We start from the raw sequence: 27,315 nt of genomic DNA on the forward strand, positions 1-27,315 counted from the left end.
GGTGTTTTTCAGCCCAACCTGCACCCTCTCCAATCTGGGACCCCTTGGGGGATGTCTGACTGCCTGTTTAGGCCCAATCCATGGGATCGGGCCTAAACAGTCAGTCAGACATCCCTTTCACAATCTAGGACTGCTGGTTCCCAACTACTCGCCTGCTTGCCTTCCTGATTGCTCCTAACCACTCTGCCTGCCAGCTTGATCACCCCCTAACCACTCCCCTGCCAGCCAGATCGATGCCTAACTGCCCTCCCCTGACACCCCAGTCACCCACAAATGCCCTCCCTTGCATATTCCCTCTTTATTAGATAGGGTTTTTTCTTTAGCATATTGGACAGTCCTAACTGGTTTGGCTCAGTGGATGGAGCACTGGCCTGAAGATTCAAGGGTCCTAGGTTCGATTCTGGTCAAGGGCATGTACCTTGGTTGGGGGCACATACCCAGTCGGGAGTTTGCAGGAGGCAGTTGATCGATGTTTCTTTCTCATAGATGTTTCTAGCTCTCTATCCCTTTCCCTTCCTCTCTGTAAAAAATCAATAAAATATATATTATAAAAAAAGAAACATTTAAGATTCCTCCATATCTGCCTGGCTGGTGTGACTCAATGGTTGAGACCCCAGGCTGCCACTGCTGGAGGGGTTCTGGCCCTGGCCAGGCTGAGACCCCAGCCCAAGGCTGCCGCCTCAGCCCACCCAGATGACACCCCATCTCAGCCTGGCTGCGGATAGCCCGGTGGGTGCCTTCCCTGGCCTGAAGATCGCGCATTGGGGGTGCACTGCGCTGCTGGCCTGATACCCCAGCCCCAAGCCCCACAGCCTGCTTCGCCCCGGATCGCGCGTGGCTCAGGGGCGGGTCGCTGCCGGCCTGACACACCGGCCAAAAGCCCTGCGCCCGCTTCGCCCCCGATCACACGCAGCTCGGAGGCGACCAGCCAGACACCCCGGACTGCTGCCACTGGGCAGGAATTGCTGTGTGTGGGGTGGGCACCTCCCAGCTAGACACCCTGGACTGCCACTGCTGGGCAGACTTAGGGACTCCGCTGGGGCTCGGGGCTAAGAGGACTGGGCGCTGCCATCTTGTGGCCATGGGTGCAGCCATTTTGTCGCGGAGTGATGGTTAATTTGCATATTACCCTTTTATTAGATAGGATAGCCTTAATTGTAGTTTAAAAGTCATGTACTGCCCTGGCCAGTGTTTCTCAGTGGTTAGAGCACTGGCCCTATGCATGAAGGGTCTCGGGTTTGATTCCCAGTCAAGGGCACATAACTGGGTTGCAGGTTTACTCCCTGCCCCCTGTCTGGATGCATGCTGGAAACAACCAGTCGGTGTGTCTGCCCACATAGATGTTTCTCTCTTTTTCTCTCTCCCTCTCTCTCTGAAAAGCAATGGAAAAATAATCCTCAGATGAGGATTAACAGCAACCAAAAGTCATGTTTCCAAACTTAAAACTGGGTATCAGAAATTAAGCAATTCTTGAAATTTATGGGTGTCTCCTTAATAGACTGACTACAAGAAAAATAAATAAATGTAAAATGTTAAGACTTTCAGAAAAATTTATAGGAGAAACTTTTCAGGATACAGAGATAAGGAAAGCATCTTATATTTAAAAACAGCACAATAAAAAAACAATTAATTGGACCTTATAAAATGAAAAATCTTGCTCTGTAAAAAACTTGTTAAAAGAATGAAAGGGGGCTTCCAGTCAAGATGATGGTGTAGGTAAACGCAATACTGGAATCCTCCCACACCACATCAGAATTACAACTATAGAACCACCATCATATAGAACCACCATTTCTGTTCAGGAAGCTAGCTGAACAGAAGTCCTACAACTAAGGATATAAAGGAGCAGCCACATCAAGGCTGGTAGGAGGGGCTGGTCCCACACCCACATAAATATTAGAAGGGCTGCAGAGAACCCCCCAGAGGAGTGAGGGGTCCCAGCCCCATACCAGACCTCCCAGTCCACAGTTCCAGTGCCAGGAAGAGGAGACCCTATAAATTCTAGCTGTAAAAACCAGTGGGGATTATGGGTGAGTGAGACAGAGGGCTGCTGGAGTCCCAGATGTTCCTCTTAAAGGGCCCAGGCATGGAGGCTGCAGCTCCCTGAAGGGAACCAGAGACATACAGGGAAGAACTGAACTGTCTGGCATCAGGATGAGAGCTGGACAGGCAGCTTTCTCCCAGACAGAAGTACTGGCAGAGGGCTTTTTTTTTTTTCCTGAGCCCTTCCCCACAGAGCTGGCAGACAGGTGCCATATCTGAGTTTCCACCCACCTGGCTATCATTGTTGCCGAACCCAACTTGAGGGCCCACCCAAGCTGTTTCCAGTGGCTTTTCCATGTGTAGGGGCCTGTCTTTGAATGCTTCAGACTTTTCTAAAATCTCTCAAACAAGCAGCATATTGCCTTGGTATGCCCATACCAATCATAAGTAGCCTCAGGCCCAGCACTAGTGGCAGCCGGCCTTGCTTCAGAGTCACCTACAACAGGAGGGTGCACACAGTGCACATGGGGGGATGGGGGGGAAGCACACCTGGAATGCCCAACTCAGGTGAATGGTGATGCTGTGCCACTGGAAACACATACTACATTAGGCTAGTCTACCAAGCTCAGTAAACTTCATAGCTCTACCTAATTCCTTAAAATCAAATACAGGGAGGCTGCCAAAATGAAGAGACAAAGAAACATGTCTCAAATTAAAGAACAAAACTCCAGAAAAAGAACTAAGCAAAATGGAGACAAGCAATCTACTAGACACAGAGTTCAAAGCACTGGTTATAAGGATGCTTAATAAACTGGGGAACAGTAGTTGAACTCAGTGAAACCTTCAACAAAGAAATAGGAAACTTAAAAACAAAACTAAAAACGTAAAAAGGAACCAGTCAGAAATGAAGAATACATTACAGGGAATTAACAGTAGAGTAGATGAAGCAGAGGATCATATCAGAGATTTGATAGAGATAAGGAGCAGAAACATCCAGTCAGAACAGCAAAAAGAAAAAGGAACCCAGACCTGGCTGGTGTGGCTCAGTTGGTTGAGCCTTGTCCCATGTACCAAAAGATCACTGGTTTGATTCCCAGTCAGGGGCACATGCCCTGGTTATGAGCTCAATCCTAGGGGGATTGGTGGAAGGCATGCAGGAGGCGGCCGATTAATGTCTCACATTGATGTTTCTCTCTCTTCCTCTCCCTTCCTCTCTCGCTCTAAAAATTAATTTTAAAAAAAAACGTTAGAAAAAGAATCCAAAAAAAAAAAAAAAATGAGGATAGTATAAGGAGCCTCTGGGACAACTTCAAGAGTACCAACATTCATTATCATAGGGATGCCAGAAGGAGGAGAGAGAGAAAGAACTTGAAAGCCTATGTGAAAAATATGACAGAAAATTTCCCTAACCTGGTGAAGGAAATAGACATACAAGTCCAGGAAGCACAGCGTCTCAAACAAGGCCCACATCAAGGCACATCATAATCAAAATGCCAAAGGTTAAAGACAAAAAGAGAATGTTATGAGCCGCAGAAAAAAGCAGTTAGTTACCTATAAGGGAGCTCCTGTAAGACTGACAACTGATTTCTCAACAGAAACTTTGCAGGCCAGAAGGGAGTGGCAAGAAATATTCAAAGTGATGCTAAGCAAGAACTAAAACATGGAAACAAACCAGCTGTCCTCGTCAGATGAATTAAGCAAAAAAAAAAAAAAAAAAAGGTATATTCAATGGAATACTCAGTCTCAAAAAGGAAATTTTGACACGGATGAACTTTGAGGAAATTAAGTAAAATAAGCCAGATCTAAAAAGACAAATATTTTATGATTCCATTTATATGAGGCACTTCAAGTAATCACAATCATATGGAGAGAAAGAATAGTGGCTGCTAGCAGCTGGGAGGAAGAAAGTAATGGGAAGCTATTGTTTAACGTGTAAAAAATTGCAATTCTACAAGATGGCATAGTTCTAAAGATGAATGGTGTTGACTGGCACAACGTGTACTTAATACCACCGAAGTGAACACATAAAAAGTTAACTAAGTAAATTTTATGTTATGTGTTCAAGCAAACACAAACTCATGCACGCGTGCACGCGCACACACACACACACACACACACACACACACACACACACACACACCAAAAAACCCACCTCATAGACACAGACAACAGTATGGTGATTACCAGAGGGAAAACAGGATGGGGGCGTATAGGGAGGTAAAGATGGTGATGGAAGGAGACCTGACTTGGGATGGTGAACACACAATACTAAATAGATGATGTATTATAAATTGTACACCTGAAACCTATATGATTTAATTAACCAATGTCAATAAATTCAATAAGAAAAAAATGAAAAAAAAAAGATTTTAAGTTATAACTCCAAAGAAGGGAAAACTTCTTAAATATCTGGAAAAGCTTCAGTGGAAGCAATGGTACTTGAATTGGACTTGATGGATGACTAGGACAATAACTAAAAAATTAGTGAAGAGAATGCTTCCACTTCTGCCTGTTTCTCAGATATAAAACAGGACATTTAAATTTTCCAGAAACTGTTAATGCAAATTACCAAAAGTTTATCATCTCTTTAAAAATTAGTTTCCAAACATTCAATATAGGTAACTTGAACATCAATTTTACATTATTCCTGAATATGTGCCAGTAAAAAAGCAATTTGATTTTCTCAAATACTGCAAGTACCTTATAACAAAGTATTTCCAATTCCTCCCTCTCCTCCTTTAATTTCACTTATCCATAAATTACCACCACTGAATACACTGTTACTATTCTAGCCAACAATGGTGGATACATGTCATTATACATGTTCAAAACCTATAGAATGTACATCAGAAAGAGTAAACCCTAAAAGAAATGTAATATAATGTGAGTTAATATTGTAATGTAATGTGAGTTAATAATGTACCAATAACTGTTCCACAATTATAACAAATATGTAAGTTAACAGGAAAAATGGGGGCAGTGAAGTTTATGGGAACTCTATACTTTCTCAATTTTCCTATAAAGTTGAAACTACTAAAAATAAAGTATATATTTTTAAATCTAAAATTATAAATTACATACTGCTTTAGGATAAATCTTATCATGCGACTTTTTTTTAAATTTATTGATTTGAGAGAGAGAGGAAGGGGGAGAGAGAAACATCGATCTGTTGTTCCACTTATTTGTGTATTCACTGGTTAATTCTTGTATGTGGCCCGACTGAGATTGAACCCACAACCTGGTATATCAGGGACAATGCTACCCTGCCAGGGCTCCATAGAACATTTTGGCTCAAATATTGATGCTAACATTTCTTTTGTAAATTGAGATGTTATTCTAGTTATTTCTAAAATTTAAAACAATCATCTATGAAGAACTGACATCTTCCAAAGAGGGGAAAAAAGTATATTAACACAAGATTTCCTTATTTATGTACTCAAAACTTTTTTTTATAACATCTATTGAAAACATTTGAAAAATAGTGTTATTCTAGCTTCCAGTTAGAAGTATAGTTGTAAAGGAAAAAACAAACAAACTATAGTTCTGGGGATCAAATCCAGTTAACAATACTTGACAGTGGCTAACAGATTGATCTTAAATATTCTCACCACAAAAAAAGAAAAGGCAATTATGTGACATAGTGGAATAAGAGGTGATACCTAACTCAATGGTGGTAGTCATATTGCAAAGTAAGTACACCAAATCAATATGTTGTAAACATTAAGCTTACACAACGTTATATGTCAATTATATCTCAATAAAGCTGGGGGACAGGAGGAGAAGCGAATTGAAAGGAGGTACAAAATAAAGTAAAATAAAAATGAACATTCGGCACATAAAAAACAGTGCTATTCCAAAGAAACTGTACACTTTATAACATACTTAGGAAAATGCTGGTATAAGGGGAAAACCAATAATCAGGAAACCTGAATTTATTTTTCTAATCTCATTTATGTCACTAACAAACTAGATGACCTCTAAGATTTCACTTCCTCCTCTGGGCCAATAGTTTCCTCTTCTGATAACTAAAAAGAAAAGGAAGAAGGTTATGTGAACAGACTATTTCTAAGTCATTTCAGTGATAAAATCTACTGAATATGAAGAAAATATTAGCATTCTGAAGAATATATCTTTCATTTATACTAAATCATCTATTAAATATATTACAATTAAGGATAATACCAAGGTCAGGGAAACATGAAAATTAACAAAAATAAACCCTAGGGTGTAAGTAGTGGCAAAGAGCTCTTGGGAAATATTTATTAGGAATATAAACTATATAACTAGAGTTTACTATTATAATCAAATAAAAGACCAAAATAACTGTTAATGATATACATAATTATTATTGTGCATCACACTAAATACTAAGCAGTTCAAGGAAAATGTTTACAATTAGTATTGTGTTGTTTTTTTTCAGAGATAAACAAAAAAACAGTTAAGGAACCACAAGAGTCAAGAAGCCATTCTCATGTCTATGGGTAGGGCAAAAGTAGGTTTATAGTTGTGAGTATGCATGGCTCAGTGGTTGAGGATCGACCTATGAAACAGGAGGTCAGGGTTCGATTCCTGAGCAGGGTATATGCCCAGTTTGTGGGCTTGATCCCCAGTAGGGGGCATGCAGGAGGCAGCCAATCGATGATTCTCTCTGATCCCAGATGTTTCTATCTCTCCCTCTCCCTTCCTCTCTGAAATCAATAAAAAATATATTTAAAAAAGAATAAACCCACATTCTGTACAGCATTGTCATGTATAACACCCTAGAAACAATCCTAACACATACACACATATATATTAAATTCCCTTATATATAAATCTCCCATTTTTAAAGATACTTATAAATGTACATGTATATACATGCACACAGTTATGCTGTAATGCATATAAATGTACAAAAATACAAAACACACTAACAAGAGTATCTCTGGGAAATGGGATTATGGAGACTTTTCATCTTCTATAAGTTCTGTATTTGAATTTTTATAACCAGAAAAAAAATTAAGGTAATTGTTTTAGCCCTTTACCTATCAAAAGCTTCTCACTGCTTGTTCCATATCCAGCCTTCCTAGCCTACCTTAAAGTATCTCACTCCATAAATACTTAAAAGATAGACTTGCTAGAAATAGTATTAATTTTAATAACTAAGGTTAGGCAGATAATGAAGATGACTCCCAGAGTTTCTGGTTTGGGAACTGTTTTCAAAAGAAAGAGCAAATAAGACACTATGTTGATATCAGGTATCTAACAAATCTAACTGTATCTGCTATACACAGTCTCTGCTATTCTGCAGTTAGCCCCAGAACAATTAACTAAAGCTTTTTAAGTCTCCAGAGATTAATAGGGCACCCAAAGAATCCATTTGCTGCAGCCAGGATCCTTATCTTTTCCTAGAAAACTGAGAGTAAATCTATTCTAGTCACAAAAAGATATCCCAGTATGCCTCTTAAACCAGTTCCAAAATCTTCAGGGATGGGGACGTCAAACCTTTTTCTAGGCGAGGTGTTAGCCTTGTCAAGGAGATTCATTTTTAGATTACGGGTTTATTGCTGGCTAATACAAACAAAACAACTTCCTCCACATCCCACCACCAGATACACAAAGGTTCTACTAGGAGAATTACTCTTAAGGTTTGACATTCCAAGGACATCATTATCAGGAGGATAGACACATGCTCCAAACTTTGGGATTATGCAAACAACATAACTTCAATATGGAAAAATACAGCTGCATCAAAATCACTGTACTCACACTAAAATGGAGCTCCAACATTATCTTCACAAGAAACTTACCAATGTGGACAATAAAAGTACTGATTCTTGAACAATTTAATCAAAATAAATGATAATGGAGCCCTGGCCGGGGTGGCTCAGTTGCTTGGAGTGTTGTCCCGTAAAACAAAGGGTTATAGGTTAGATTACCAGTCAGGGCACATACCTAGGTTTCGGGGCATATACGAGAAGCAATCAATTGATGTTTCTCTCTTACATCTATGTTTCTCTCTGCCTCTCTCCCCCCGGCTCCTTCTCTCTCTCTCCCACCTCCTCTCTGCCTCTCCCCCTCACTCTCCCCCTCTCTCTGCCTCTTTCTCTCTCTAAAAAAAAAAAAAAAATCAATCAATGAAAACATATTCTTGGGTGAGGATTAAAAAAAAGATAATGGAGTACAACCCAGTGACTATAATCTTATAGATATATATAAAAAAGGCTAATATGCAAAGTGTCCCCTCAGGAGTTCGACCAGGAAACCGGGAGTTTGATCACTTGCTATGACATGCGCTGACCACCAGGGGGTGACACGGAATGAAGGAAGGCCCTGACCAGCAGCCAAAAGGCCCCAATCGGCCCTGATTCCCGGCCCTGCCTAGGGACCCTACCCGTACACGAATTTCATGCACCAGGCCTCTAGTAGTAGGTAAATAAATGTGTAATTGTAAGCAAGTGAATAAATTAAAAATCTGGTGAGGAAGAAAATATTTGCAGTTTCAAAAAAAACCTACCCTAAAAATATTTAATTACAAATGAGTTAAGATTACCTTCACATAGATGTCTAGCAGTTATAACCCTTACGCACATAATCAATGACTACCAGCAATGGGACAACTGGAACTACCTACAAGCTAGTAAGATGCAGAGAAGAATGCAGTACCACTTCCAGGATAACTGCCAAAGATCTAATACAAATCTAGTCATGAAATCTAATCAAAGATATACTCATAAGAATATCAGAGAAATGCAAGTTTAGGGATAGTCTACAAAATAACTTGATCTGTAATCTTCAAAAGTGTCAATACCCTGGAAGTAAATGCAGAAATTGTTCCAGATTAAAGATTAAAGAAACATGACAACTAAATGTAATGCATGGTTCTAAACGGGATCCTTTTGCTCTGAAAGACTGGGACAACTGGTGCAATTTATGCATTCTTTGTTAACTTCCTAATTTTGATTGTTACGAAGCAATTCTGTATGAAAACACCCTTATTTACTGTAAGAAATAAACATTAAGTATTGGGGGTTAACGATGTTTCTTGTGGACAACTTACTGTCAAGTGGTTCAGGAACAAAAATGTTCTTTGTACTATGCTTCCAACCTTTCTGTATATGTTATTGTTCCAAACTTTAAAATATGAAAAAAAGAATTACAAAAAAATTTATAGCAGTACTAAAAACCTGGGAGTGGTATATCTACAGATGAGAACAGAAAACAATTGGTTAGATCAGTGGTCGGCAAACTCATTAGTCAACAGAGCCAAATATTAACAGTACAACGATTGAAATTTCTTTTGAGAGCCAAACTTTTTAAACTTAAACTTCTTCTAACGCCACTTTTTCAAAACAGACTCGCCCAGGCCATGGTATTTTGTGGAAGAGCCACACTCAAGGGGCCAAAGAGCCGCATGTGGCTCACGAGCCGCAGTTTGCCGACCACTGGGTTAGATAATACAAAATGAATTGGGGGCTGGGGGAGGGGGATGATAATAAAGCACAACACATCTGAGGAACCAGATACACAAAACAAGCATAAAGTGGGATCTCCAAAAGAAGGATAAATTTTCTTAACAAGAAGGATTGGGAGCAGTGTGTCCTGGGCAGTCAGCCAGGCAGTAAAAACCACAAAATAGCTGCCATGTTTAAGGCCTCCAGCACAGCTCTCTATACTGTAGGTAAACTTGGGGAGTATAATTGTGAAAATAGGAGAATATTATGTCCTGAGGGACAGGAAACGTGTTAGAGGACAAGGAACCCAAATACCATTAGCTAAGTAAACCAAAGCCAGAAGAATAGGGATTCACTTAGGTGGGGGAAATACACTTAAATAACCAATATGGTATAGTCTGGACCATAACATGAAACTTGAACCACCACCACAACAAAAATCTAACATCTGAGTTAAAACCAAAAGCCTGATGGGTATACTAAGTACAATAAGATCAAATTTTCAAATTTCCCATACTCTTAATAGAGGAAAATGTAAAAATAATATCAACTCCTATAAAAAAGCAAAGAGCTCTTAGCAACTCTATCTGCCCACCCCCAGAAAAATAAGAAAATAATTAGAAAGAACTGAAGACCAAATTAGTGAGCTAAAATATCAAGCCTCAAGATACTCCCTGATACCAGAATGGGGGGGAAGGGGAGTAATGAAAGCTCCATAAATCTCAATATCCACCTATTTCTCCAAGTGCTGTCTAAGGGCCCTAGAAGTTTGAGACACTTTCAAGTAGTCATCAAGGTCAAACTATTTTCATAATAATACTAGATCATTTGCCCCTTCCCATTTTTATATTGACAGCAATGGTGCAAAAGAAATTGTGGGTAAAAAAATGCTAGCACCTTAGCGCACACAATAAGCTGTGGTACCAAGCCATACTAATACCACACTACATACCCCCAGACATCTTTTTAAATGCCACTTTCATTTAAGAATATCTCTAACAGTCTGGCCACTGTGGCTCAGTGGTTGAGTGCGACCCATGAATCAAGATGTCACCAGTTCTATTCCCAGCCAGGGCACATGCCTGGATTTCGGGCTCGTTATCTCTCTATCCCTCTCCCTTCCTCTCACTCTAAAATTTAAAAAAAAAAAAAATTAAAAAGAACATTAAAAAAAGAATGATCTCTAATGAAGCAGTGAAAATTAATTTTATTAAATCTCAACACTTCAATACATGTCTTTCTTTAAAGTTCTTGTATAATTACTTTGAATTATGAGTGAAATTAACCTTTTTTTCATGGAACACCATTTGACCAAAGAACACATAGAAAATTACCCTACTGTTCTTTGACAGACATCTTCTCAAAAATAAACAAAGTTAGCTTGCAACACTAACATGTTTGTTACCAATGATTAATACTTCACCTTCCAAGTGAAAATTTAGAATAGTAAAAAATTTGAGCTTGAGAGCTTCACAAAATTAAAGACTTTCTGATGAGATTAATGGTGATATTAACATTTTGTTTGTTTGTTAATGCATAATGAAATGTGTCAACATTTGGGGGGAAATGTTTAATTCAATGAACCAGTACTTCTCAAACAACCAATACAGGATGTTAAACCATGAGCAGGTGAAAGATTCAAAATGCAAGAAAAACAATAAATTTTCAGGTAACAAGAAATGAAGAATTCATTGATATAGTTTCAGATTTGACATTGCAGCTACCCTTTAAAATACTATTTGTCAAATTTTGGTATGGTATCAAAGAATACCCTCAATCACCTAAAAAGTATATGAAAATACTCCTCCCCTTTTCAAAATCTATATGTATAATGTTGGATTTTCTTCATATATTTCAACCAAAACATACTGCAAGATTGAATGTACAAGTGGATATGACAAATCGAGCTGTTTTCTAATCAACCATACATAAGGGACTTGCAGAAATACATAACTATGTCACACTTTTTGCTTAAGATTTGTTTTGAAAAATAGTTATTTTTTAAGAGTGTTACGCATAGTTTATTGTTATTTTAAATTCAAATTTTAAAATTTCTAATATGGGAAATATAATATAACCCACATAAACCAAAGCTTTGTGGTTCTCAGTAATTTGCAAGAATATAAGGAGATCCCAAGACCTTAGGGCTACTTACTTCTAATTATACTATGCTATAAAATACAGTGTCTCCTTCCAAGGACAAATGAAATACATGAGGCACTCTGTCCCAAAGTAAGTTGTCCAAGACTACCTTGTTTTCGAAGTTTTCAGCCTTTTTTCCTTTTTGATGCTTCTCAGTTTTTTACTTTATGAGGCTGTCAAACTGCCTCCTCACCCCATCTGGTACACCAAAAAGGCAGGAAACAACTTACTGTGTACAAAATTAAATAGGCTCTGCGTAAGGATGGCCTTATGAATGAAGTCCTGAGACTTCATTATGCCTGTTTTGATTTCTTAGATGTCTTTTTATTTTCTAGTTTTTCTACTACATTCTATATCTAAAGTCATAGAAATAACCTCCATGTAAGTAGGTTCTTCTTTTATTAACTTTTTGATTTTCTTTTTTATTGTCTTACATGCTATCATTTATTTATAAAGCCTGGCAAGGCCTTCTTCATCCAATGGCACCTGGAACAAAATTCACTGTGCTTATTTCACAAAAACAGACAAAGAAAGGCAATTTCAAATTTTAGGAACACTGACAGAGAAGACATCTAACTTTGAGAGGTAAGACAGGAAGAAAAAGAACAAAATGTAGAAGGTAGGTACAGAGATAAAAAGTTTATGTGTTTTAAGAGGCCAAATACATAAAATAAGGATAGGTGGTTGTAGAGTCTTAATACAATAGTACATAACAACCTGATCTTAGCAAAGGTAATTTAGGGGATATTAAAGAAAAAAAAGAATTGAGGCAACGAAGTACAAATAAAAACAAAACATATTAATAAATACCGGATTAAAATACTGGTATATAAACTGAGTTGGAATGCAAAAGGGATATTCAGAATTACCCAGGGCTGACAAAATAAACTTTATCTACTCATGTTCTAAACGTTTGTGTGTGTTTTTTAGGTGATAAACATGGACTAATAAAGTTTAGAAGAGGAGAAGGACAAAATATAATTAAGAAACATCAGCTGAACATAGAGAAAATAGGGGAAGTAAATAAAGCTAAAATAGGAGAAGTAAATGAAGCTAACTAAAAATAGGAAGCTAAAGGAATTAGTAAAGAAAGTGGAAAAGATTTTTTTTTACAAGAAGGAAACATAAGATAGAGGAGACAGCTAAAAGGTAAACCGAAACATGAATGTAAGTATGGTTCAATAATTGGTGATGACAGGCATCAAGAAAAAAACAAAAAGCAAATAATGTGGAATAAATCAAAGATAAGTGAAAAGCAGAAGTGCTGGGCTTATTTCCTTAGAAAATTCAAAAGCAAATATAACAGAGAAACAATTCATGTACACATTTTCTATTCAAGAGCAAATAGTATGCACTCAAAAACGCAATAACCTATTGTGAACAATATGTTGTCAGAAAAGGAAATCTTTAGGGCTTTTATCCAGTGTTCCCAGAAAAAAACAAAGCATGTAACAGAAATGGATGGGAAAGAGTCAAAAGCAAAAAAAGTGTTAAAAAATTCTAGATAAGTAACAATTACATAAAAAAGTGCTTTGCCATCCAAAACCAGTAAAATTCTGCATTATCCCAAATACTTTGTAAACACTGCCATTATCTATTTCTAAACCAAAAATAGCTTAAACTCTAAATGAGGTTATCTATAAGCAATTACTTAAGATAAGTGCCTAAATATTCATCTAATTTTATGAAAAGTTAAAGTGTGTTTATTAAAGTATGATATTGTTTACTACCAAGAGCTCAGCACCAATATCTCTAAAGTAGCTGAATTTTAGAGACTTACTGATGATAAATGTAAAATGTGTAGTTATTACATACAATAAAATGTTGTTTTCCATTTTTTAACCTCTGTAAGCTAGAAAAATACATGAAAAGTTTGCAACAGCTTCTCAAACAGTTGACTGACTTCATATTTGAATTAATTACTTGAAGGATTAAGTTTATCACTACTGAAAACTAGCACCTTCAAATAAAGTCCTATTAAATGTAATTTTATGCAATATAAGCAAATACTGGAAATACTCTAGATCTAACTATTTAACCTAAGAAAACCCACACAAATACTAAGAATATCCAAAATTTAAAGTCATTTCGAAATATTTTAACTGATTATCACCTTTTTAAAATTTTTTTGCAAACCATTGTCACATTTAAACAAGGCTTTGAAAATATTTACACTGTGACAATAATATAAGGCCTAATATTCATTATGTTAAATCAGTGTTAAACTAACAAAAGTGTAAGTAATCCACAAAGTAAATTTTTCCTTTCAGGGGGAGAGGCAGGGAGGCATTGATGGCAACTACGATGATGAATATCTCGCTTCCAAAAAATGTGTCTCTGCAAACATATTGCTCCCTCAAGAAAAAAATTCAAGAACAAGATCTAAAAACAGGGATTTAAGTAGTTATGTTTGAGTGCTGCAATACTTTTCATATGTAAAATTCACTAATGCAGAGAAACATCTTCATAAAGTGATAATTCTCTATAAATGACTTGCTCCATTAAGGCTTTGTTGCTCTGAGGCCAAGAATAAGCCATATAAGGAAACTGAGGTTCAATGCCATCTATTTTGTTCCACTCTTTCAGGTGCCCAAGAATAACCTTTCGCTGCCTAAGGATATGTTCCAAAATCATAAAGTAGATCAGTTATGCACTTAAATTCCTTGATAAGGCTACTTTGGCTTAACAGGAATTTCTGGGTGGTTCCCAAATCTTACCAACTTAAAAAAAAAACAACTTTTTTCCCAGAAACTAAGCTCTGAGGGGGAAAAAATAAAAATATATACTAACAAACAGTTAAAAGAATTCCATTCTGAAACGTACTTACTAAATAACAAAGAACAAGTTGCGAAATAATTTGATCCTGCTCTTTAAGACCTACCTTTCCTTTTCTTTGAACTTAGGCCAACAATTTTTCTTGGGGAAGCATGGACAAACCAAACAATTTACACTTAAGATATACCTACCAACAGGATATCACATTTATTTAATAACTAATCAAAAGCACCGTATTATCTTTCACCTCCCTTTACCTCAAAAGTATGGGGGGGGGGGGGGGGCAGGGAGACAAACTTGAAAAGACACCACTGAAGAAACACTGTGTGTCTGCTGCGACCAAACCTAGTTTGATCTATCAAGACTGCCCATTGGCTCAGAAGTGTCTGTAACGCTGACTGGTGGAATGTCTCCCACGCTTCACTAATTCCTGCCCCAGAGGAGGGTACCTCTACCAGTTACTTAGGTTGAGCGGGCCACAACATTAGGACCGACACAAAGATGTAAATACTGCACTATTAAAAAAGCACAGCTGTTTACCAGTCAGTAGGATTCCCATGAAAATCAATTCAAGCGTTTTTACTTCCCCCTTCCTATACGTTCTGTTCTCAACTGCAGAGAAGTCCTAACAAATCCAACCACTTACAAGAGTTCGTTCTTTATTGTAACCCTCTGGATCCCGAACACGACTCCTTCCTTCCCCCCTCCCCCCCCTAAGTCAGTTACATAGGAAAATCTAGCAGACACTGCTTTCAATTAATGAACCGATTATTACAAGGTTCTAAATGCCTGAAAGGAACCAGATACGGAAGGCATCTATTACCTATCAAGGCAAACAACTAAGAATGGCTTTTTTGTTTGTTTGTCTATAAAATCCAACGGAACATATTTATAAGGACTGGAACTAAAAAAAAAAAATCTCTCTGTAGGATTAAACGCAAACGCCAGGTAATCGGTCACAGCATAAACAAATGAGGCAGCCATCTCAGCAGCAGCAAATCACTCGCTGCAGCCACCGAACTAACTTTCTCCCAAGGCAAAAGGTGCCGGGCTCAGCAACTTAATAAATAAAAATACACATACACACTGCATATACTCCGGAAAAGTAGAACTGCTGGACCTAGGGCCGAACAAAGGCAGGCTTTCTCCCCGTTGCTGGAAAGTTTTCGTCCCACCGCATTCTGACGACCTCTGCTGAAATAACGAGAGTCCAGATGGTGGTGGACGGGGGTGGGGTGCGGTGGGGTGCGGTGGGGGGGATCGATTCTCCTCTTTGGCACCTAAAACACTACCCAGTTCGACCACAGCAAAGGAGAATGGAGGACAACTTGGGGGAAAGTAAGAACCCTTCGTCTCCTTCCTGCCCAGGAGCTCGGTGACGGGCAGACACTTTTCGTGCCAGTTACCTTTCGGTCGGACGGCGTCTCAGGGCAGCTCTCTCAGGGCTTCGCCAGACATGGTTTCCTCCCCTCCAGTCGTCACCGGGGCCCCGGCCGAACCTCTCCCGGGGCGAGCGGATGCGGAGCGGCCTCCCGCGGTCGGAAGAGCGGGCTGCGGCGGGGGAGGGGGGCTGGGAAGAGGGCCGGCGCTCGGGTCTCGAGTTTTGCAGGAGTTTCCCAGCCCCGACCAGGCTCTCCGCCGGAAAAAAAACACACAAAACTTTTCACTCGTGACACCGCCCGGAATTACCGTGCGAAACTCACTTCCGGCCTTGGCGAGCGGCAGGATCCAGCTCGGTCCAGGGGAACCCGGAAAACCAGCTTCGCGCCGGGGAGGGGGCGGAGGGGGCGGCGGCGGCCTCGGCCCGGGCCCCCGGCGCGCCCCGCTCTCCCGGCGGCGGCGGGGCCCGGCGGCGGGGACACGAACGCGGCGGGGCGCTGGGACCTCGGCCGCGCTAGGCCGCCGCCTCCTTCTCCGCGCCGTCCCCGGAGCCGGGCGGCGGGGTTATTGTCTCGACTGCGCCTGCCGCGCCCTTCGCCGCGCCGCCGCCCGGGGCCGAGGGGCCGAGCGGGCCGTCTGTCGGGCCGTCCGTCCTTCCGTCCGGCCCGCCCCGCCTTCCCCTCTGGCCCTCGAGCCCTCGGCTCCCGCTCCCGGTTTCCCGCCGCCGCGCCTCCGCTCCCTCCTGGTCCTTCTTCCCCGGCTGCGCGGCTCCCCCGGGAAGCGCAGGGGAGGGGGCGGCGGCTGCGTCTCCTCACGAGCTCGCGGGGCCGCGCCGGGGGCCGAAGCTGCGTCCCGCGCCGCCGCGCCACCTTCACTCGAGCGAGAGAGAGCGAGGGGCGGGGAGGGGAGCCGGGAGGAGGGGGCTGGGGCGGAGGGAGGTGCTGCCTCCCAGGCTCCGCGGCGGCGGCCTCGGCCGGGAGCAGGGGGCGGGGAGGAGGCTGCGCGCGGCGGCTGGGGGCGGGGCGGCCTCCCGCGGGGGCGCCCCCACCGCCCACGGCCGGCCCGAGGCGCGCGAGCCAGTCACCGCGCGCGGGGGCGGGGCGGCCCACGGCGGCGGCGGCGGCGGCGGCTCGGGGGCCGGGGGCCGCCGAAGCTCTGCTGGAGGGGCGCGGCTTGAGCCCCTCCTCCCCTGCCCGGGTCGCTCCTGTGCCGCCCCAGGTGGGGGATGCCGAGGTCCCCCCGGCCGCCCCGCGCCAGCCCGGGAGGCGGAGAGCCCCCGCAGGCCCCCGCCGGGCCGCAGGAGTTTCTTGGAAGGTCTGCAGCGGGGGCTCCGGTCCCAGTCCCGGCCGCCGCGGAGGCTGCGGGTACCCCCGCCGCTCGCCCCGGCTTCCTCTGATGGCACGCGCGGCGCGCCCGAACCCGCAGCGCAACGCCCGGCCGCTTCCCACGCCGGCCCTGGCTCCGCGCTGCCCGCGCCGCGAGCCGCTGGGGTCCTCCAGGTCCCAGCCTCACCCGGGCGGGCAGACAAAGCTGTCGGTGGGCGGGGGAGGACGGCCCGCGGAACTGCCTCGGGGTAGGTAGTGCCTTTGTTAGAAGGAACCCTGGCCGCACTCCGGAGGCGACGCGGGCTTCCACCGCCGGCGGGGTCGGCGGTGCGGTCGCCGGATTGCGCCGGCCCCCATCGCTCAGCCTTGGCAGCGTTGGCGTTTATTGCAGGGAGACGCTTCAGCTGTCTGTCAACACATATGGCAGAAAACGCCTCCACCGTAACATTGCCGTTTTCGCAGTTCCTGCTGGAAATAGGTTCCCCGAGAAGTCGGCCTCGTTTCACCCAGAGGAGGAGGAACGTCCTAGCTCCGGCACCCCCCCTCCCCGCCCCCAGTCTCTGCGGTACTTAACCGTGTACAGCGATGGTAATTACTCTCCGTGTCCCTGAAGTCAGTCCTTCCGCCTGTGTTCCAGAGATAATTCTTTACTACCAAGTTTGAATCCAGAGCTGTACGCCCTGCAGAGGATTTCTGACTGGCATCCAAAGGGAGGAATTCACCAAGTCCAATCGGAATTATTTACCCACACTGACAAACACTTGAAATACCTCCCAAAGGTATTCAAGACATTGTTAGGGGTGGGAGCATTTTCACTACTTCCAGAACTGCTGGGATCAACACAGGTAGTTCCTTCTCCTAGAGCAGAGGCTGAAGGTTCTCTCCCTGTTAGGACCAAAGAGTTCAGGCTCATTCACTGCTGAGCTGGAGGTGACAGCACTAAAGTAGAAGCTAGGAAGTGAACCGGCAGCCAGGGATGCTAGTAATACCACGCTAGTTGTTTTGTGTGAATATGAGTCTTGGGCATTGTATCAATTCTAAAGTTAGCGTATTGTATTTTTTAAAATACATTTTATTGATTTTTTTACAGAGAGGAAGGGAGAGGGATAGAGAGTTAGAAACATGGATGAGAGAGAAACATTGATCAGCTGCTTCCTGCACACCTCCTACTGGGGATGTGCCTGCAACCAAGGTACATGCCCTTGACGGGAATCGAACCTGGGACCTTTCAGTCCACAGGCGGACGCTCTATCCACTGAGCCAAACCGGTTAGGGCAGCATATTGTATTTTTAATCTGCACACGAAAGATTTCCTGCTCCACTTTCAACAACTGGTTTGAGTTGACCAGACTCAAGGGTAGAGCTCTGAACGGAAAGGTCACTGTCCTAAAGCTTCCCTTACCAGCTCCCTTAGGAGTCTGGAATTCCAGTGTTGTATTTAGCCTCAGGTTGATGCCATACCTCTTTAAATGTGACATCATAGACTCAAACCTAACTTCCCCCACCCCTACCCCCAACCTAAATAAATAGGACCTGTCCTGGCCCTAGCCTGTTTTTAAAGTTAAACTCATATACGGGACCAACCCTATCATTTACACTAGAAAAGTCCTATAACCAAAAGTCCCTACACCTGATATTTTACCATTAGAGTTTAATCCCTTTCTGTCTAATTCTCTAGCATAAAGCCATAATCCAGGGAAAGGTAATATTTTAAGCCTTACTCGTTATATATACCTAATTCATCAGATTGTTTCCCCAAAGCAGCTTCTGATGGAAGGGAATATAATGATGACATATGCTGATTCCGAGTAGGTAGGAGAGGAAAACATGGTTTAACTTTGTGGGCAATATATGGAGAGTACAGATGTATAGACAATAAAGTGCCCCCCATTTGATGCTTACACTGTAAGAAAGCTCCAAAACACTGGCCTTACAAGGATGGAAGAGAGGATGCATTTGCCAATTAAACTATTTGACAAATATTTCTTTTCAAATCCCTTTGTAGAGTATCTTCAGCAGGAACTCTGCATCTGTGCTCATATAAAATGGTGACATAACAGCTATATGATCAGGGTATTCAGTAATCAGAAGTAATGACTCATCTTTGTTATTCATCACTGACTACTTCTAACTCACATGAACAGCGCATACAGATACAGCCAAATCTTCCATTTGTTCTTTTTTTTTTAACAAATGTGTGCTTTACAGATTAGTTTTCTTTGACAATCTTCCCATAGTTGAACTAAGATGGACTTCACAGTTTCAATTATGATTAAAAGGAGAACTAAAACCTCACCCTAAACAAGGCTGTTTAACTGTGATTCTGTAATAATAAACTGAACTCCAGCCCTGGCTGGTTTGGCTCAGTGGATAGAGCGTTGGCCTGCGGATTGAAGGGTCCCGGGTTCAATTCCAGTCAAGGGCACATGCCTGGGTTGCAGGTTCAATCCCCAGTAGGGGACATGCAGGAGGCAGCTGATCAATGACTCTCTCTCATCTTTGATGTTTCTATTTCTCTCTCCCTCTCCCTTCCTCTGAAATCAATAAAAATATTAAAAATAAATAAATAAATAAATAAACTGAACTCCAGGACCACCTTAGACAGTAAGCTAATAAATATTTATTGATCTTCCCAATTATGATTCTCAATACTTTCTCTAAATAATACTCTGTGAAAGACAGGGAATTCTTTCTTTGGGATTCCCCTTCCCAATGGCTGGATTCAGGAGAGGAATTACTGTCTACTAGAGATAAGCCACATAACTGAAGTAAAGCCTCAAGGCCTTCGCCATTCCAGGGAATGCACACAGCATCCATGGGGGTGGGGAGGACGTTTCTCAGCAGAGAGCCTATCCACAGTTTTTAAGGGTCCTCCTGTCATCCCCCATGCCACCCAAGCAGCTGCACAGAAGCAGTGTGGAGACCAAGGTAGCAGAGGAAAAATTTAGAATGATCATTCTCCTTTTCTCCCTTTCTCAACACCTAGTAAAGAACTGGTTACCTAAAACCAAACTGGTTACCTAAAACACTATACAGTAGTGTTTGGGAAAAGTTAATATTCCGGCGAGATTAGGGTTAGATTTCTTTTTTAAAAAGGTCTAGAAGCATTAGATCAGATCAAAACACATTATAACATGTATTTTTCATAGGGATTGACTTCCCTATTTTCACTTCCATGTTAGCCCCTAGATAGAAATGGCAGGAGGTTAGGGTGACAAGTGTGTGGGAAAGGGATCCTAGGGCTCAAAAAAGGCAGTACATGCAAGAATTAAAATTAAGGATTTTTGTAATACTTTGGGGATGAAATCATTCCTCCCACAGCATGTTTCTGTCTTTCATTTTTTTAATACATGTTTTTATTGATTTCAGAGAGAAAGGGAGAGGGAGAGAGAGAGAGAAATATCAATGATGAGAGAGAATCATTGATTGGCTGCCTCCTGCATGCCCCCAACTAGGGATCAAGCCTGCAACCCAGGCATGTGCCCTTGACCAGAATCGAACCCAGGACCCTTCAGTATGCAGGCTGACGCTCTATCCACTGAACCAAACCAGCCAGGGCCAGACGTATTTTCAATAATATTTTATAAATCACAAGGAAGTCTGCCTGTATTTGTGAAAAGTTTTATGAAAAGTTTTGAAGTTGTTTTTCCCCTAGTATAAGCTTGATAATCTTTTTTTTTCTATCAGACATTTTGTATCCTATCATAGTTAAATTTTTTTCAGATGTCTTATACTAGTAGTTTTGTAAGTGTGGAGAAAATAAATAATGCATAGTGATTATTTGTGTGACCTCTGAAAAAAGATGGCTTGACTTCAAAAGCTGGCTACTGAATGACTTGGGCAAGTTCCTGGACATCTATAAACATAAACTTGAGTTTCTTCTTCTCTAGAATGGGGACTACAATATTAATAGCTTCATCGATTATTGGGAGGACTACATGGGACAATGCTCATAAAGTGCTTGGCAGACTTAAAAGTGTTAGCTATTGTTAATAGTGCACTTTAAAATGCACTGACAGGCCTGGCTGGCATGGCTCAGTGGTTGAGCATCAACCTATGAACCAGGAGACCATGGTTCGATTCACAGTCAGGGCACATACAGCTTGGTCCCAAGTAGGGGGTGTGCAGGAGGCAGCTGATCAATGATTCTCTCTCATCATTGACGTTCTATCTCTCCCTTTCCCTTCCTCTCTAAAATCAATAAAAATATATATTTTTAAAAATTCACTGACAGTATATACCATGTTTCCATCATATAGTGTATCATTCACACTAGAACACTTTTGAGAGTTAATTAATAGACATTAATAATAATTACACAGGGACAACATATGTAAAACTAGGACAACTGCAGCAAATAGCCTATATATTACCTTCTTCTGATCTAATTCCCATCTCAAATTTTCCCTGGTATGAATCATAATCTATTTCAATATGTATGCTTTTTCTAAATCATAACAGTATTAAATCAACGAAAGAAAAGGTTAAATACTACTGCCTACTTCCCTTCAATGCAGGCTTTCATTTAAGAATATTATCTTTCTTTGAGTAACAAAACCGCTTTTCCTACTTAGTTAAGCTGACATAATAGCTTTACTTATTCTTCTATAGTATTTTGTCTTAGAAAAAAACTGTTCAGTATCAAATCTGCCATGAAAATAGCCAATATATAGGCATCAAGCATAATCAGAGGTATAGTAAGAGGCTAAATGCTCTGCTCTAAGATGTTACATAAGAACTGTTTTTTAGTTAAGCATGTCATTTCTATTTGAAAGTAAGAGTAAATCATTGTTGATGATGACCATATCATAATCAGAATACTGGATAAGTCTCACCCAAATCTGGTTTAATAAGTATTTGTAAAATGATACTTCTCAGTTGGATTTTCTAAAATAATTCTGGATATACATTCATACTCATATTTTCCTCAGTTGGAAATAAATTTATTTTCTGGGAATTAATGGCAAATTTCCTTCAAAAATGCTAATCTGAGTAATAACATATTTTTTATGTTTCCTCTCTCTTCTGTTTTCCCTAGTCTAATCCCTTTGTTTTTAATGCCATTAAATTAATGTCAGCCATCAGATCAATCATATAGTATTCTAGTTTACTTCATTTTTAATTTTCTTGTTCTTCCAGTTTTTCTCTAAAATGGACGCTAAGTTTCTCTTCCTTCTACCTCGGGAAACTCCCTCTGAGAGTTTTTGTTTTCTTATACAAAACTTTACATAGTATTTTTTCATATCTCCTGCCATATAGCATACCAAGCTAGTTATAGAAATGTCACTTTCCTTCCAAAGCGTTTGTACTTCTTTATGTCGAAATAAATATATAGAGAAGAAATAGTTTTCAAATATTTATTTTACAATTTTCAACATGATTTTTCTTTTTCAGTCTTGATATTTTATTTCATTTACCTGATTTCTGACCACCCTACCTCATAGATAACTGATATTTCTATTTTGTCTTCCAAAGTAATGAAACCTAGCCAATAATTTTTTTCTCATCAATATTATCATCTTTCAGAAAAGTTATGGCACTGGCATTACAATTTATTAATTAGTGACCTTGGACAAATAATTTATTTTCTCTGTGCAGTAGTTCACGATCTATAAAATGGAGTAAGGCCTATTTTATCTACCTCATAGGATTATCAGGGCACCAAATGAGATGATGTATATGAAAGCACACTATAAACACCAAATAAAAGATCATTATCATTAATAAAATATCATAAGCCATATTAAATGTCCATTGACATAGTGGCTCTATAGTATACATACTTTAGAATACATATTGAATGCAAAGTTTATTTCCTATGAAGCCTATAGCCTATAAGAGGAAGTAGATATAAACTCATTCACCTTTCATATAAAAATTCAGGTCATTAATTCAGATGCCAAAACTTAAGGACTTTTTATAATTGAGACACTGGCTACATTTTACTCTATGAGAACATTGCCAGGCAATTTAGAAGTGTTAATTTCAAGGAGAACATTTGGCTTATTTAAAGGAAATAAGCTTTTAAAACATAGAATCTGAGAATTTTCAGTAATTGAATAACTAGGAAGGGACTTTGGAGGTCATCTGGTTTCTAATTTTACAGGTAAAGAAACTCAGGTTTGAAGACTTGCCCAAAGTCACACTACTGGTTAGTGGCAGAATCACAATTAGAACCCATTTCCCCCCCAGTTCAGTATGTGTTCAACCATACCACATTGCCGCCACTATATTCCAGACAATGAACAACCAGAAACCACCAAAGAAATGTGTGACAGAACTACTAAAATTTTTAAAACTTCTGTTGGCAAAAGACACCACAAAGTTAAAAGACATATGACAGTATGAGAGAAAATATATATAAGAATTAATAGCTAATATTCATAATTCCTGTATATAAAAGGCCAGAGGCATCACAACCGAAACAACCAGAGACCAGACCACCAAGGCCCCTCACGGGCTGGCCCCGCCCCCAAGCAAGCAGTTAGGGGCAATCAGGCAGGCAGGCAGAGTGGTTAGGGGTGATCAGGTAGGCAGACCAGAGGTTAGGGGTGATCAGGTAGGCAGGCCAGCTGTTAGGGGCGATCAGGTAGGCAGACTGCTCCTCACAGGGCTGGCCCCGCCCCCCAGCAAAGAAAGAGGGAGGCCCAAGGCCAGCCAAGCCATCACCGCCCAGCCTGTTGCCTACAGAGGGAGGCCACTGGTGGCAGGGGAGGGAGGACAGCACTTCACAGATGGCAAGCAGTGGCAGCGGCGGGGTGGGGCCAGCTGCCTGCAGCTGCGGGTAGGAGAGCCCTGATCTCAGTCCAGGCCTAGGGACCCTACCTGAGGGCCCCCAGATTGTGAAAGGGTGCAGGCCGGGCTGAGAGACACACCCCCCCACCCCCCACCCCCCGCCGAGTGCACAAATTTTCATGCACTGGGCCTCTAGTACAGATATAAAGAGCTCTTTAAAATCCAGAAGAAAATAATCCAATAGAAGTATTTTTTTGACATTCAATGTTATTTTATATTAGTTTCCGGTGTACAGCATAGTGATTAGATAATCATATAATTTACAAAGTATCAAGTAACCTCCTGGCATCATATATAGTTACTACAATATTATGGACTATATTCTCTATGCTGTACTTTATATCCCCATGACTATTTTGTAACTACCAATTTGTTCATCTTAATCCCTTCACCATTTTCACCCAACCCCCCTAATTTTCTCCCCTCTGGCAACCATCAGTTTGTTTTCCAATAGAAGTATTTACAAAAGACATAAACCAGCAGTTCACAAAAAAGAAATACAAAGGCAATAAAAAATCAGGTGGAGAGCAACCCTATTTAAAAGCCAGGATAACTGAGACTCTAGCTTTTGCTGTTTCATTGCCGTTGGGGTAGTACCTTTTCAGTGCTCTGGAGAGGAGCCAAAGAATCAAAGGGTTCTCCTCTGACCTGGACAGAGAGAGAAGTGAACCAATTTGATGACAAATAAATTGGCATTAAACTGGCTTAAACATGGTCCCAGAAACTAGACACAGAGTCTTTCTGATGCCACTGTCCATGAATGTCTAAAGGGAAGCTCAACAGCACTACCTCAAAAAGTCAGGCCTGGGCACACATTGGGACCCCCTCTTGGGCATATTCCCCTAGGCCAGACCACCAGGCTTCTGGATATGTATTTGCCACAGTTGACCAAGTTCCAATGATTACACTGTGGAAACCATGGATTTTAAGATTTTAGTTTCCTCAAATAAGGGCTGAACAGGGTGAGATGGTAGCAAATGTTCTCACAAGTCAAAAGTGCTGTAATGAGTTTAAGGCCCTGCAGGGAATTAACTCTCCAATTCCCCCAGGCTCATGAACTAAGGTTCTGTTGGGGCTGGAGAATCCTGGGAAGGATCCAAGGAGGCAAGTGCAGGAGTAGCCATAGAAAAGAGGAAAGAGAAGAATGCCTCTCCTGCCTCTGTTTGTGAGGTGGAGTCTCTCCACTCTTCACACTTCCTTGGATTTGCTTCCTGCCAATTATTACAAAGACAATAGAGGAAAAAATATGGCATCAAGTAGAAGAGAAAGAGAAGAAAGCAGGCTTAAAATAATTTTTTTAAAAAGACTAATGCAAGACTTAAAACTAGGACATGAAGTTAAAAAAAAATTATGTTCAAGGATCTCTGAACTTTTTATTGGCCTCCTGCACCCCACGGGGTGCCCTGCTTCTGCTGCCTTAATACCTCAGAACTTTGGTGTCTTGACCTCAGATACCACTTTGCTGGATGGATTGCATGGAGTGGCTGTTGTCCAGGGCGTCATCAAGATGGAAGTCCTCCCCTTCTTCTGGCAGGTGGCAATCTTAGCCTCCAGCTTGACCTTGCAGTTCAGCAGGCTGTATAGTCCTGGGCCTGGCGCTGCCCCTTTGCCTGGACCTGGGCCCGCTCTGACTCCAGCTGCAGCAGTTCCATCCGCATGGCATCGTGCATCTCCACCTCGCTCGGGCTATTCTCCAAGCTGAACTTTAGATTCCTCATTCAGGTCAGGTCAGTCTCCAAGGACTGGACTGTATGTCTCAGCTCTGTGAGTGTCATCTCAGCAGCTTCTATCTCAGTGGTCTGCAAGGTGACCCTGTGGTGCTCTCCTCAGTCTGCTGGGACCAATTCTTGTCTAACTTCTCTTGATTATTTTGAGCCAGCTCATCATACTGGGACTGAATGACTGCCATGATCTTGCTGAGATTGGGGGCATCCAACTTCACAGTCAACTCAGAGGTGGCAATCTGGTTTTGTAGAGCAGTTACTTCCTCCTCAGGTTCTTCTTCATGAAGAGCAGCTCTTCTTTGAGAGCCTCGACCTCTCTCTCTCCAGCTGCAGATGAGTGAGATTGATGTCATCAGTGACCTTTCGGAGACCATTGATGTCACTCTCCACAGACTGGCTCATGGCCAGCTACGTCTCATCCTTGACTCTGAAGTCATCAGCAGCAAGATGGGCTGATGTCAATCTGCAGAACAATGCAGGCATTGCCCACAGAATTTGTAAAGATCTGAGTTCTCAGGACCTGGGTGGTTTTGAAGTAATGTCCCGAGTCTCTGACCGGAGGTCCCTTCTTCTTCAGGTGCTCCCAGATTTTGCTCTCCAGTCTCCGATTATCAGCCTCCAGGCTTCTCACCCTTACCAAGTAGGAGGCCAGACAGTCATTCAAGCATTTGCCTGCCACACACTGGGCCACCCCTGCAGCCAGGCTCCCAGATGCTCTGTAGAGTGCAGAGAGCTGGCAGTACAACCTGAGGAAAAAGTTCATTACATCTGACTGCTTCTTCCTCCACAGCTGCTGGATGCACTTGTATGCCATCTTGGCTGGCCAGCAAAATATTTTTAAAAGACTAAAATAAGTTTGTAGAAAACAAACAGGTGAAGGGAGAGAGAAAATGAGAGTTAAAAAAAAAAATCAACAAAAAACAGCAAGTAGAGAAAAGATTTTAAGGCTAAATTCTCCTAAAAGCCACAAATGAGATTGATTTCAATATACTATATAAGGGAAAAGTTTTAAAAAATAAAAAATGAATAACATTGACATTGAGTATAGATAAACTAAAAAAAAAATCTATACTATAAAAAATAATAGTTGTGAATTAGTTAAAAAGAAAGAAAACTGCTGAAGGCCATTTCATTTCCGAGTGCGTCTGATATCCCAGGACACTGGATCCTGCTGTACCAAGAGCCTCTGCGTAGGAAACCAGTGGGACAGAGGGCAACCTTGACTGCAGACATCGAGGCTCCCCACTGTTCCTCTCAGCCACCTTTGGAAGCGAGTATCTGACTTTTACAGCCGATCCAAGCAGCACAGCTTGGCCTCTGTAAACTTCTCCCAAGCCTCTGACTCACTCCTCTTCTTCAATACATCCTTATCAGGACAATAAGTTATGATGCCAGTTAATAGATAACCTGCCTGCACAAGATCACCTTGCTAGGAAGTTGTAGAACTGGAATATGAACCCAGCAGCCTGAGACAGTGTAAGTGCCATTAACTTCTATGTTGCCCTGTGACTACGTTTACGGCCTGTACCAATAGATATTCCACATCATATATTTGCCAACATTTTCACATTTAATCACTGGGGACTTTTTTTTTTTTTTTTGGTAATTCACAATCTTCTATTGAATAAAAACAAAAGCAGTTTTGATTTCACCTTGAAATACTTCCTGTTTCTTTTTCTTCCTCTTCCTCTGCTCCTTTAAAACAAAAGCTGGTCCCTTTCTTCTCCTTTTCTCTCTCTTTCTATTAGAAAGGCAATG

At 41.6% G+C, this 27,315-nt stretch overlaps 1 protein-coding gene and 1 pseudogene across 13 annotated transcripts in view; both read right to left on the minus strand.

Moving 5' to 3' along the window:
- Window positions 1-16,581, minus strand: part of ERBIN (erbb2 interacting protein) — a 112,525-nt gene extending 95,944 nt beyond the window's left edge. For 3 of the 12 annotated variants that reach the window (XM_079784509.1, XM_079784517.1, XM_079784508.1), the window contains exons 1-2: window positions 15,740-16,581; window positions 419-520 (exon numbers count right to left, since the gene is read on the minus strand). In XM_079784509.1, coding sequence (XP_079640635.1) covers window positions 419-484 — 66 coding nt within the window. In that variant the 5' untranslated portion in view covers window positions 485-520; window positions 15,740-16,581. The remainder of the gene's footprint in view (window positions 1-418; window positions 521-15,739) is intronic. The other 9 variants (XM_079784511.1, XM_079784519.1, XM_079784516.1 and 6 more) reach the window with 5 other exon arrangements.
- An 8,699-nt stretch (window positions 16,582-25,280) lies between these two features.
- LOC307114940 (keratin, type I cytoskeletal 18-like) lies at window positions 25,281-26,371 on the minus strand (annotated as a pseudogene). The gene has a single exon. The product of its transcript is annotated as a keratin, type I cytoskeletal 18-like (transcript).
- Between the last annotated feature and the right edge of the window lie 944 nt (window positions 26,372-27,315).

The sequence above is a fragment of the Cnephaeus nilssonii genome, assembly GCF_951640355.1.
Source record: "Cnephaeus nilssonii genome assembly, chromosome: 2".
Lineage (NCBI taxonomy): Eukaryota > Metazoa > Chordata > Mammalia > Chiroptera > Vespertilionidae > Cnephaeus > Cnephaeus nilssonii.